The 14,482-nt window shown below is 29.2% G+C and overlaps 2 protein-coding genes across 2 annotated transcripts in view; one reads left to right on the top strand and one right to left on the bottom strand.

The window, feature by feature from the left end:
* LOC111675060 (serine/threonine-protein kinase pakD) overlaps positions 1-14,482 on the bottom strand; it is an 86,078-nt gene that overhangs the window by 64,388 nt on the left and 7,208 nt on the right. The window lies entirely within an intron of this gene.
* On the top strand, positions 1,220-3,650 carry LOC111681941 (P protein-like). Its single transcript, XM_023443842.2, has one exon. The coding sequence runs from the start codon at positions 1,293-1,295 to the stop codon at positions 3,561-3,563; it is 2,271 nt and encodes a 756-aa protein (XP_023299610.2). The 5' UTR covers positions 1,220-1,292; the 3' UTR covers positions 3,564-3,650.

The raw sequence follows: 14,482 nt of genomic DNA on the forward strand, positions 1-14,482 counted from the left end.
GTCTATAGTCTAGTCTATAGTCTAGTCTATAGTCTAGTCTATAGTCTAGTCTATAGTCTACTCTATATTCTAGTCTATAGTCTAGTCTATAGTCTAGTCTATAGTCTAGTCTTTAGTCTAGTCTATAGTCTAGTCTATAGTGGAGTCTATGGTCTAGTCTATAGTCGAGTCTATAGTGGAGTCTATGGTCTAGTCTATAGTCGAGTCTATAGTCTAGTCTATAGTATAGTTTATAGTCTAGTCTATAGTCGAGTCTATAGTCTAGTCTATAGTCGAGTCTATAGTCTAGTCTATAGTCGAGTCTATAGTAAAGTCTACGGTCTAGTGTGCTAAACTTTTGCATATGACTGTAAATATTTTTTTCAGTTATTTGTTTTAAATTTTTTAACTAGTAAAACAAACAATTTTATATGAAATTGAATTTTTGTACAACATTTTGTGCAATTAATTGGGGTTAGACAAAATGGTGTAAATTAATACACATGAAAAAAAATCTTATGTATAAAGTTTTATAGAATTGCAAGAAAAAAAATTATAATTTTCTAATATTCTAGCAAAAACATTGCCAATGATTTATATCATATACATTTGGATATATTAAAGTTTATAATAAGGAGTGTTTACAAGTTTTTCCCCGTGTACTTTTTTTGTTTGTTCGAGTGCCTAGCACAAGAGTCCTTTTTTTAAAAACGATAACTATGAACATGAAAAGTTTCCTGTTGTATGGCTCTTGTACATATAATTTTTGTTTAGCCCATTAGAATACTCATTAAATATAATATTATTTAATTTAATTATTTTTGGTATGTTTTTTTCCCCCAGAACACATGCATACGTACATACATATATAAGTTATATACATTTATTTTATTGTAGTTGGGGGTTTTTAATGGTAGTGGTGACATTGTGGTTTACCTCTTATGAGAATTTTTTTGTTTAAACTTGTTTAGACTGTAAATGATTTTAATTAATTTAATTTATTTATAAAAATAAAACATCATACATGAGTACTACTAGTGCTTTTGAATGGATTTTATAGGTGTGAGCTGATGTTAGTTTAAGGTGAGGTGCAGGAGAATATATATAATGTTGATTGTGATTAAGAGATGTTATAAAGATTTCAAAATTTAGTTTGTGGTATTTTGATATTAAGTAGCTGGTTACACCTTTCAATTTGAATCAGATAATTTCTGAGTTCCTAAAAGAGAATTCATTTAGAAACCTGCCTTTATGTTTTATTTCAAAAACTTATTTATATTTTTTTAAATTCTTTCTACAACTATTAAAAAAATATGTCGAAAAACAGCTTAAACATTGAAAATCTTTATGTTGAAACCACTGCCAACAATGAAGCTACTCCCTCCCACAATATCTATCTGAAACGTTTAATGGCTGGAGCTAATAATAACGAGCCTGACGATAAAGAAGAGAAAGAAGATGATTTACCCACCGTTGAGTATGAAGCCGAGGAAATTGCCCCCAAAAAAGTAAGACTTGATGTAGAGCTTTCCGAAGAAACTTTACCGACCAAGGAGAGCCGCAAAGCTTTAATACAACATTGGTCAAAAGTTGCCCTTTTATTTTTTATATGGTGCATTTACGCTATATCCATAGTGACGCATAAAGAACAATTATATAAACCTTTATTGTTGGCTCTAGCACCCAAACAGGATAAATTTTTCCAATTGTATCCGGAGCCTAGCACAAAAACAGCCATAGAGGTTTTAATTAAAGGACCTTTTAAAATTGAGCAAGATGTGGAGGTTATACCCCAGGAAGCGCAACCGCAATTAAGCCTTCAAGTGTTTATGGTGGCAGAAGACAATAAAGAGAATATCATATCAAAAAAATGGGGTTTATTAATCGATAGGCCTCAGGAATTGGAATATGTTTTGGCAGTACCTAAGCAAATACACATGGATCTCAATGAAGATATTAGCAAGCTTGAAAAAAAACCTAAATTATTTTTGAAACTAAAAACCAATATAGAAAAGGACTTAACTGTGAAGCTAGCGTTTAATATGACCCCCGTGGATCAGACTTTGGGCATTATTTATGGCACTTTTGTTTTATTATTTTTGTATATAATGATAATCTGGGAATTTATAAATCGTACTTTGGCATCGGTAGTGGCTTCGACTTTAGCCATTGGCATATTAGCTGCTTTAAATGCCCGTCCTTCTACTGAAACCATTATGAAATGGTTGGATGTTGAAACCTTAATGCTGCTGTTTGGCATGATGATTTTGGTGGCCATACTCTCGGAATCGGGTATATTTGATTACCTAGCAGTTTTGGCCTATGAACTGGCCAGAGGTGAATTATTTTATTTGATTTATGTTTTATGTTTTTTCACCGCTTTTCTGTCGGCTTTTTTGGACAATGTTACCATGATGTTGCTTATGACTCCCGTTACTATACGTCTGTGTGAGGTCACCAATCTTAATCCTGTGCCGGTATTAATGAGCATGGTTATATATTCAAATGTGGGGGCAGCCTTAACGCCTGTAGGAGATCCTCCCAATATAATTATTATGACCAATCATTATGTTGAAACTAATGGTGTTAATTTTGGCAATTTTATAGCACACATGCTGCCAGGTGTAGTATTGGGTCTAATAACTACTTTTGCTTTTTTGTATGTAAAATATCCCAAAATATCGGGTTATATGAATAAAGAATCAGTGGAAATTGAAGCTTTGAAGCATGAAATTCAAGTATGGGAAAAGGCTGCTCAAAATATACAACCCACTACTACAGATGAGGAAATTGTGCAAAATACTTTGCAGAAAAAAGCTCATGTCTTGAGGCAAAAGCTTAAGGAATTGGAAGGCAAAGGGGTTTATATGGAGGTTAATTACAAGACAACTTTGGAACAAATGAAAGCCTCCTATCCCATACGCAATAAGGTTCTCCTGATAAAAGCCTCCATATCATTTGCTTTTGTTTTGGTGCTATTTTTCCTACATACGGTACCGGATTTGCAACATCTTTCTTTGGGCTGGAGTGCTTTAGTGGGTGCCATACTTCTTTTAATACTAGCTGATACCGATATAGAAGCTGTTTTATCTAGAGTGGAATGGTCAACTTTGTTATTCTTTTCCTCTTTATTTATATTAATGGAGGCTTTGACGGAAATGGGTCTTATAGGAGCTTTGGGTGATATATGTGTCAAATGTATTTTAAAAGCTGAAACGCAACAACGTCTTTTGGTAGCCATTTTAATAATATTATGGGTTTCTGGCATAGCTTCGGCTTTTCTGGACAACATACCTGTTACCACCATGATGATCAAAATTGTGGTTAATTTAAGTCAAAATAAGGAATTAGGTTTGCCCCTGCCCCCTTTGGTATGGGCTTTGGCATTTGGTGCTTGTTTTGGCGGTAATGGCACTTTGATAGGTGCCTCTGCTAATGTGGTCTCTTCGGGTGTGGCCGAACAACATGGTTATCGTTTTTCATTTATAGATTTTTTCAAATTTGGTTTTCCCATTATGTTATGTACTTTAGTGGCTGCCACTATTTATCTCTATTTAGCTCATTGCTTTTGGACTTGGCATTGAGTAAACGAATCTGTACTAAAATTAGAGTAAATTGTTAAAAACTTAAAAAATAAATCCTTAAAACAAAATTGTTTTTTTTAATAATGTTAGGGTTTCATTTAGGGTTGGCTTTTTTCACTCAGTTGTACGCAATCAATCACGATTTAAGGTTGTTTTTTTCGATAATCGTTTGATCGTGATTTGCGTGATTTCTTTTTTAGTTGTTTTTCATTTGTTCTGCTTTTAAGACTATTCTTTGCTACAATTCAATTTTCATTGCATTTTATGTTTATACTTTTGTTTTCAACATTGTTTTTTTTTTAACGTTAAAAAATCATAAATAAATATTGTTGCTAAATTACATATTTCATTTCAATTTACTTTTTCTACCTTCTATTTGAAAGATTTTGGATTTTAACAGACATTAACTTTAAGAGAGTGAAATGAAAAGAAGGAAGGCATTGATCATAATAAAGTTTTATGAATTTGAAAAATCGTTTTCAAAATTATTTTTATGATCTTATAATTGAACGATAAGTTTAAATCGTGTTATTATTACCTTAAGGACGTAACAAATATTCTTGGATTTGTTGCACTTTTTGCTTATAAATTAATTTTAATTTTGTATTAGGTTATTTAGTGAAACTGTGAGATCTTATTACTGATCACTGATCAAATTTCCTTTTAACGTGTTTTATATAGGAAGAACAGCGTGAAAAGAGAATAGAGAGACTTATAGGTATACAGAGAGTTGAAAAGAGAAACATCCTTAGGGAATAATTTTTTTTCAATTATTTGCCGATTTTAGTTGTAACAGTACATATTCTTTAAGAGACTTTCCTAAATTGAACTAAAGTAGTGCTAAAAGAGACAACAAAGAACTTATTCCACGTAAAAATAACATGGTTGTAGTAACCATGTATCTAACTACAACCTCGTCACCATTTTGCTTTTTTAATTTTCTTTAAAATATCACAAAGAGACAAAAAGGAATCACATATGCATATTTTGCAGCCTACCAAATCAACCATGATTTGAGAAGGACATATTATGGTGTAGTCCAAATATATTATATTTATTGTAACTTTTTTTTTTAATATCTATTATGATTAAGCAAATTTCCAATAATATTTTTCTATTTATCATAACATTACCACACAAGACCATATTATAATGAGTAATACTATAATTTATATTTAACATGAATACGAAAATGTTTACAGTAACTAAAAATTGTTAAAATCTAATTATAATAACAATAATTGTTTCTGTTAACAATATATTGTTACGATTTTTCAACTCAAAGTACGAAGACAGGCGTGTTTATGGGACCCTGAAAGTAGTTCTCATATAAAAGCCACCAGAATGCTAGTTTGTGAATGCTTAAGAAAATGACTAAAGGCAGAGCTAATGAATAACCTAAACTGACACTAGTCCTTAGAAAAACATGTACTAAATCCTTTAAAAACTCGGAACCCTGAATTCTTAAGAAATTTCGAAACGATCTCATGAACTTATACAAGAGGCAAAAGTAATGGGTGATAGACTATGTATAACTTCTTTAATATTTCAACAAAGAAATTTTTTGAGAAGAGTTTAAATTAATATATTAAAAATTTATATAACTCATCGATATAGTCAGATAACAGGGCCACTCTCTTTCTGGTTTTATCCGTGAGAATTTAAACTTGAATCGTGTAAGTCTTTAGTCAAATGTATCTAATCCCCCTATACAAGATTTCAAACCTAATGTCGACGATATAAAATTAAATTGTTAAACAAATTTAATAACAGAGAATGTGCTTATCTTTTAGGCCTGAAAGAAAAGTATTATTTACGTAGTCCTCCTACTAACTAAGTATTTACTTAAAATGTCTTCATATGACAGTTTTAAGTTCAAGTTTATTTTTCTTTCGTTAAAAAAAAAAAAAACTTTCTAAAGCACGTGCTAAAGTTACAATATTAATTGATTTTTGAGTGTTTCCTATTTCACATACTTAAACAGGAAGCCATAGTCGTACTGCAAATACTGGTACTATTGAACTTTTTTTTCTTTTGTATTATAAACACACTTCACATTCAAAGCCCCTAAGTTTAAAGTTAAAGAAATGAAGCGAAAATAATAAAGAAAAGTGTCAGTTTTTTTGTAGAAAAAGGGTCGTTGTTATAAAACTGTGATTTTTTTAAATACAAAGTTGACATAAAAAATACTGTACGTCCGTCTGTAGGTCTTGCCATTACATTGTATTTAGTACATGTCTATCTTGGTATTTATATCATTATCAGGAAATTCCTTTGAAATGTATTAAAAGAAAATAACAGCAACAACAAAAACCTTCTTTCGCACCACAGCACCAACTACCCAACAAAAAAAAGGGGGAAGAAACTTTATGTTAAAGATGTTAAAATAAATTTCTTTTTAATTTAATTAGTTTCACATTACACCACGATCCACCACCACCACCAATAACACAAACAACAGCGTCATTATCAACAGCAACTCTTCAACAATATCGAGGAAACACCATTACCAACCACACCACTGCCATCATAAACTTTAAAAATATTTAACACTCTAAAATTAATATACATAAATTTAGCTGTTATACATATAGCATTGGTTGTGTGTGTATGTTTGATTTTAGTCTTGTAAAGCACTGCAGTAGATTTCGCCCTCAATAATTCCCAGGGCTAAAAACTACAACAACACCAACTACTCAAATGAGGAGCCTTCAAGACAAGCTTTCAGTGTGTTCATTTGTTATTGTTTTGTGTGGTATTTTTTTTTAGTTTAGTTTAGTCGTACAAATGTACGAAACGAAATTACGAGAAGAAAAAAACAACAAAGACACAAACAAATCAGGTAAATATGGTTAAAAATACATGGTTGTTAAGAGAGCTTTAAGACGAACTATATTTGAGCTATGACAACTTTACAATTTCGCTTTAATAGACAACCGATATGTTGAAATTTTAAACACAAAGTTTTTTAGAGTTAGAAAAGTTTATGTCGATACTAAAACAAAAATCAGCATCGAGTAGTTCAATATAAATTCTTATTCGAAAGCCTCTTCTACTTTGTTGTATGTATGTTGGGAACTAATGGAACCAGTTAAGGAAATTGAATACACACGGGTTTTTAGATTTATACTGAATGATTATAACATCTATTCTGATCTATATATACATAAGTATGTACCTAACAACATTTTGTACAAGTACAGAATCTTATTTACCAGCACTAAGAGTTGTGAACTTCTGAAATGTCGGCAGAAAATCCTTAACCAATATCTGATGTATTTTTGCTTAATATAATACAGGGGCGGACTTATACAGTATCGTATTTTAGAAATTTTTATGTCGGTGCTAGAATAAAAATCAGCCTTGAACTATTGTATGTTCGGAACTAATGGAATTAGTTAATGCAATTGAATCTTACTTGAACCAGAAACCCATGGGCCTTTAGTTTTACACAAAATGATCACAACACCTATTCTAACCTTTAGTTCTCTTGCTTGGGGATATATACCAAACAAAATTTTACATTTTATACATAGTGCACACCCCAAAAGTTCTGAACTTCAGGAATGTCGAAAGAAAATCCTTGACCAATATCTAATGTATTTTTGTTTAATATAATACAGGGGCGTACTTATACAGTATCGAATTTTGAAAATGTTTATGTCGATACTAGAATAATGAACTTTCATATGTTGGGAACTAATAGAATTAGTTAAGGCCATTGAATATTACTTGATCCAGAAACCCATGGGCCTTTAGTTTTACACTAAATGATCATAACTCCTATTCTGACTTTTAGTTCTCTTGTTTGGGGAAGGTAGATAGAAGAATCTTGATTACCAGCCCCAAAAATTCTGAAATTCAGGAATGTCGAGCGGGGCGGACTTATACAGAAGCGGATTTCTTTGTACTTATGTCAACAGATTGATAACATAGTATAAAATTGTTTCGAATACATTATTATCCTCCGATAGATGAATCGTTGCAATACCTTTGATATAACTACTCCTTTATGCACGATCAGACAAGCCGCTTGTGTAGTCTATTAGGGCCTTAAGCTAGCAGTAGGGTATTGAACAAAAAAAAAACAAAATAAATAAATGATCCTTCTTAGACTGGTGCATATTTGCACGCCAACCGATAGTTATCTGAAAAAAAATAAAATTCGGTCAGAGGTTGCTGATGCTGGATTATGTTTTTCCTATAGTTTTGTTTGGTAAATATGTTTGTCTGTCTACCTGTCTGTATCCATATGGTATGCTTAAGATTTTTGCATTTTTTTTCTCAAATATTTTGTTTTCATTCCTTTGCTGCTCTCAAGTTAATACGCTGTAACCGCCTTAAATTTTCGCCTCATGCGAAAACTATTTTATTTTCATCTTTTCGCTTTTTGGTTAATTTTTAGGATTCTTATAACATGACCAGCTTAACAAAGATCTGTTTTATTTTTTGTTTTTGTTTTTTTTTTTTTTGTAAGAGGAGTCCAGTTAATACTCTCGCATGTAGTGCCTTTAAGTGGGGTGTGCGGATTTGATTGTGTCTGCTGGGTGAGTGCGAGTGTGTGTGTTGTGTATTGTTGCGAATGAATTTAAGATGTCAAATCTTTAACGTATTCTGCGGCTTAAGTTGTTAAATGTTTAAACACCTGATAGGGCGTGCAGGTGGAGTTTTTAATATAATTTTTTTGTGGGTTTCAGATTTTGAATGGAATCTTTATTTTAAATCATTTTCACTTTTTTGTTTTAAATGTAACTGGTCTAAGACAAAGTATGATTAAAATGTAATTTCAGTAAGAAGAGAGTTAAATGTATGTAATGTTAGTTAATTACATAAAGTATTAACTATTTTTAGTAACATGATCAATATCTTTTAAGCTCATCATATGTTCTTTAAACCCCGAAATATTATTTAAAAAAATATTCATACAAAAATTGACAACCAACATTTTCAGGTAATCAATCAACACAGATTGGTTTCAAAATAAAAGATATATTTTATTTTAAACTGTTAAATTTAGTTGGTATCTAGAAAATGTAACTAATGATAAAATTGCATACATATACATATATAAAAGTGGATAAAACATATTGTTATCAGCAGTTTATTACATTTGAATTACAGTTTTGGATATCGTTACATATTCTTTACATTGATTCTGGAAACATTTTATACATAATCGTTGGAAATGAAAATAAATGCCCTTGAGGTCATGATTATATTTTAAAGTGGACTATTATCAACTGCAAACATTCAAGTAAATCTCTCTACAAAGAAAACATCTATAAAGTACTGTGAAAAGTATAAAAACACAACAAATTTATGTTTTTAAACTCAAAACAATATCTTAAGCAACAATCATAAATCGTTATGTTTTAACTTACAAACTAAAACTAAATAAAAAATGATCAAGATCATAAGATTGAAGAGTTTAAGTCATAAACCTATAATGGCGGTAATCACACCTAATAACAACATCACCAACAGCCAACCAACAGAAAAGAGACCTTGCAAATCATTTTATTTATAAGTTGGCAGATCAACAAATTGTTCAATATATAACCTTTTTTTTTGGTTAAACTTTTTCTTAATCTTAAGCTCTAACTTTTAGTCGTTTTTCAGTTGTTCACTCTTTCTCTCCCCCATCACTACCTCCCACATTTGTTTGAATGTATGTGTTTTTTTTTAATGAAAGCCAATTTATATATTAAGTTTAAGACCTTCAAGAAAAATAACGATAATCAAAATTAGTTTATTATATAAAGTTCAATGATTTAAAGATTGCCATGTGCTGGATTTACTATAGGAAGGAAAGTGGCAAAAAGTGCACCAATAATGAATTTATTTATTCATTGGAAGAAAAATTTTTAATTTTTATCATAAAAAGATTATTTCAACAAAAATTTTTTCACAAAATTAAAAAATCCTTAAATTAAAAAAAAAAAAATTACAAAAGTTTTTTTACATTTACTGCCTTTTTCATAAACATTTATCAAAGGCTTATAGAACAAAAATTTTTATATACATTTGATTTATAAACCTTTAAAGTTTATCAGTAAGATCCTTATTGTTTATTGAAAAAAGCTTTAATTTCCTCAAAATGTTTTCTCACAAAATATAAGAAACATTTTTACAAAAAAGCTATTTTTTTAAATTTTTTTTCGCTTTAAAGCTTTATTTTCATTTAAAAAAGCTTTAAATAATAATAAGTTTTTCACTAGAAAAAGGTTTATTTCCAAAAAACAACTTTTCACTACAAAAAGCTTTAATAATGAAAAATACTTTTTTTTTAAACTGAAAGCTTTTTCGCAGTTATTTTTTATAAAAAACGTTCACTATGTTTATATAGAAACAGTATTTGTTTAAAGTGTTTGCTTAAACAATATATTTAAAAAAACATTAAAAAGCTTTTTACCAAAAAATATCACTTAAAAAGCCTTTTTAATTTAAAAACACTAAGAAAACTAGTCATACAATTAAAAAACCCATTTTTAATACGAATACTAAATAATGTTTTTTTTTTCAAAACTTTTGTTCGAAAAAGCTTTTTTTCTAAAAAATACTTTTAAAAGTATAAGCTTCTTTGCTGTTTAATCGATTTTTTTTTATTTTTTAACAAAAAAAGACGCTGAAAATCATTTTTGTCATAAAATATTTTTATCAGCAAAACTTTTTTCATAAAAAGCTTTTAAAATAAAAAATAACATAAAAAAACCTCACTCAGAAATAAAACTATTTAAAAAAAAGTTCCTTTTTTACTGAAAAATTATATTAAAAAGGAGTTTTTAATAGAAATAATGATAAAAAGCTTTTCTTTTTTAAAATCACAATAAAATATTCTATTATAACAAGGAAACTTTACCCAATGTGCAATATCCCCCCAAAACCTAAACATATCAAATAAATTGCATTATATTACGCAGGATTTCATTATATTTTTCTTTTTTTGTATTTTTGAATAAAGTACCACGAATAATATAAAATAATCAACAAGACGATGATAATAATGATCACCAGTACCAGCGCAGTACTAACATCATTATCCCCCGCAATACTTACGCTAAAATAAACGTACAGTAAAATATGTTAAAAATCAACAACAACAACAATTACAAAAAACCAAAAAATTTCGAATTTGTAAAGTGCACTACATCGATCGATGGATCGATTCGAACGATAATCGTGACCTGAGCTGTTCAATGTAGTTGCCAAGATAATAATTCACAAAATCTCTCAACATTCCATGAGATTTTTGTTTAGTAGAAGTATTTTTCATTACATTTCATTTGACCGGAGACCAGACGGACAGATGGACAGACATTCAGACAAACCTACCAATTCATACATTTATACTTGTTTAAGAAGTACACTAGTTCACATTGATCATGAAGTTTTATAAATTTGTATAATTTTTGTTTGTGTTTTTTTTCTTCTTAGCAACTTCTTCAAGTGGAATGTCTAGGTTGGAATTTTTTTAGTTTCTTGTTGCCAGGATATTGATGTTCTTATTGCGTGGATTGATTTTTTTTTGGTTTGTTTAGTTTGGTGTTGTACTTTTTTCGTGCTTAAGCAATTATTTGTATTTTTTGGCATAATTTTTTTTCGCTTATTTTTCATGTGCATATTTGCTTTGTAAGTGACCAGTCGTTAATATTTCATTTGTTATTAAAATGTTTCACGTTTAAACTTATGGGGTTGGCTTGACTGGCTGACTGCTATTGAAAATGAGTTCAAAGTTATTTAAGAAACTGCGAATAATCGTAAGTTGTTTAAGTGTCAAAAAGTCATAAAGAGATTTTTCATAGTGAAATATATTATGTTCATATATTTGTGAAAAGCTTTCTAAGTCATCTGCAGTTCGGTGGGGCTGTCTCGATTTATGAAATTTGGCGTTATATTCTGAGAGCCATGGCTCGCTTCAAAGCAATCAGATGCAATCTATAAAATATCTTTTTAATGGGTTTGCCAGATATAGGAAGCTCAAAAAAGATACGACCCACTTGGTCTTACGAGATAAAGATCACTGTGCTAGCATTATTGATATTTGATTTCGGTGAAGCTGCGGCTGTTTATCAGGGCTTAACTTCGCAAGTAACTAACTAACTAACTAACTAACTAACTAACTAACTAACTAACTAACTAATTAACTAACTAACCAACTAACTAATTAACTAACTAATTAACTAACTAATTAACTAACTAATTAACTAATTAACTAACTAACTAACTAACTATCTATCTATCTATCTATCTATCTATCTATCTATCTATCTATCTATCTATCTATCTATCTATCTATCTATCTATCTATCTATCTATCTATCTATCTATCTATCTATCTATCTATCTATCTATCTATCTATCTATCTATCTATCTATCTATCTATCTATCTATCTATCTATCTATCTATCTATCTATCTATCTATCTATCTATCTATCTATCTATCTATCTTCTATCTTCTATCTTCTATCTTCTATCTTCTATCTATCTATCTATCTATCTATCTATCTATCTATCTATCTATCTATCTATCTATCTATCTATCTATCTATCTATCTATCTATCTATCTATCTATCTATCTATCTATCTATCTATCTATCTATCTATCTATCTATCTATCTATCTATCTATCTATCTATCTATCTATCTATCTATCTATCTATCTATCTATTTATCTATCTATTTATCTATCTATCTATCTATCTATCTATCTATCTATCTATCTATCTATCTATCTATCTATCTATCTATCTATCTATCTATCTATCTATCTATCTATCTATCTATCTATCTATCTATCTATCTATCTATCTATCTATCTATCTATCTATCTATCTATCTATCTATCTATCTATCTATCTATCTAACTTACTTCTATTTTTTTTCCTTACTGACCGTTAGGTGACCTATAAACGAAATTACTTATTAAGTGTTGCCAGTTGAGTCCTTATTATTATGATCCCCCTTCTGTCTTACTAGGAGACAAATGACAATGGATATTTTACCAGCATTACAATAAGGGAATACATATATATATAGACAAATTATAAGATTTGCAGGTGTAATAGAGAAGTGCCTAGGGTGTAATAGCCTCAAGCCGGACCTTTCGATATTTCAGCATTTAACATTAGTAAAAGTTTTACATTTTCAAGTTTTTTTTTTTTTTTTTTGATCAAGGAATCATAAAAAAATATTTTTATATTTTTTATTTATAACTTATTTTTTACACAAGAAAGCATTTTCTGTTAGAAAAACACCCATATACACAATAAAAGCATGTTAGTTTTAATTTTAACCTGAATATTTATTAACAGTTTTCACCTCTTTCAACAGCCATCACATTTTATTAACCTCACAAAAATTTATTAAAGCAATTTAAAATGTTTAAATAACGTTTAATAATAAACTCAATTTTAAGTATCGATTAAATTGTTTTTCAATTCAATCTGCTCTCCTCTAGCAGAAAAAACAATCGTAAAATAAATGTTTTTAGTATAATAATTTTTTATGTTATTTAGCAGAAAAAATAGTCGTATAATTTTGAAAGTTTAGGTGTGTAAATTTCCAAATATAATTATTATGCCAAAAACAAAAACTAAAAATAAAATGCCATAATAATAAATTAACATTTTATCACCGAAAGTGAAGTTATACTTTGAAAGAAATACACTCAGGCAAAGGAACAGTTCAAAGGCATTTGTTGTCAATGAAATTATGTATTAAATATTTATGCAGAATTTATTTTTTAAATTATTAAATAAATTCCACCTTCAACTGTCATTAATAATGTTATTTTAAGTTTCTCATTAAACAATGGCAGAGGCTTCTTGTATCTTAAATTTTATTTATTAATTCATTTAAATTATTGACTCATTAATATAGTTGTGTGTATTTTGGAATATTTTTTTCTCAAAGTTCAACCAAAAGTTTAAACCAAAGAGCAGTTTATATATAAACTAGCTATACCCAGTGTGCTTCGCTACCCTCATCGTAATGGAATAAAATAAATATCATTATTGTAAATGTATATATATATCTGCAATATCAAAAATTCCCCTTTTAGAGAACTCTTTAAGTTTGATTGATTCTAGCCTCAATATTACAGAAAATTAGAAAAAACAGTTGAAGAACGAAAAAGTACCAGACAGTGCCTTTTTATACATTTTCATTAAATCAGAATGACGCATGTTTAATTTTCAACCAGAAACCAAAAAAATCGCATAAAGATTTTTATACAATCAGGAAGCTACATGTCCAATTTAATATTTTTAGGTTCAATATTATAGAAACTTCGAAAAGTATTAGTAAAAGAACAAAAAAGTACCAGAGTATGCTTTTTCAATTTTCGTTCAATTGGGATACTGCGTGTTTAATTTTATGTTTATATATTCAATATTTTAGAAAGCTCTAAAAGTACCAGTACCAGTGAAGTACGAAAAAGTACCAAAGGACCTATTTTATTTAATTTCATGTTCCTAAGTTCAATATTATAGAAAATTCAAAAAGTACCAGAAAATATTCCAGTTTAAATTTTCATTTACTCAAGTCCCTGATTGCTTTTAAAGATTCTAATTAACTCCGGGCTCCACATGCTTAATTTCATGTTTCTAGGATCAATATTATAAAAAACACAAAAAGTACCTTTTGAAGAACGAAAAAGTACCCTTTATAGTTTCTCACTTAATCCAGGCTCTAAACGCTTAATTTCATGTTTCTAGGTTCAATATTATAGAAAATTCAAAATGTACCTTTTAAAGAACGGAAAAGTACCAAAAAGTCCCCTTATATAGGTACTCACTTAATCCGGGCTCTACATGCTCAATTTCACGTTTCTAGGTTAAATACTATACAAAAATCCAAAAAGTATCTTTTGAAGAACGAAAAGGTTTCAAAAAGTCCCCTTTTATATGTTCTCACTT

The sequence above is a fragment of the Lucilia cuprina genome, chromosome 5 (assembly GCF_022045245.1).
Source record: "Lucilia cuprina isolate Lc7/37 chromosome 5, ASM2204524v1, whole genome shotgun sequence".
Classification (NCBI taxonomy): Eukaryota; Metazoa; Arthropoda; class Insecta; order Diptera; family Calliphoridae; genus Lucilia; species Lucilia cuprina.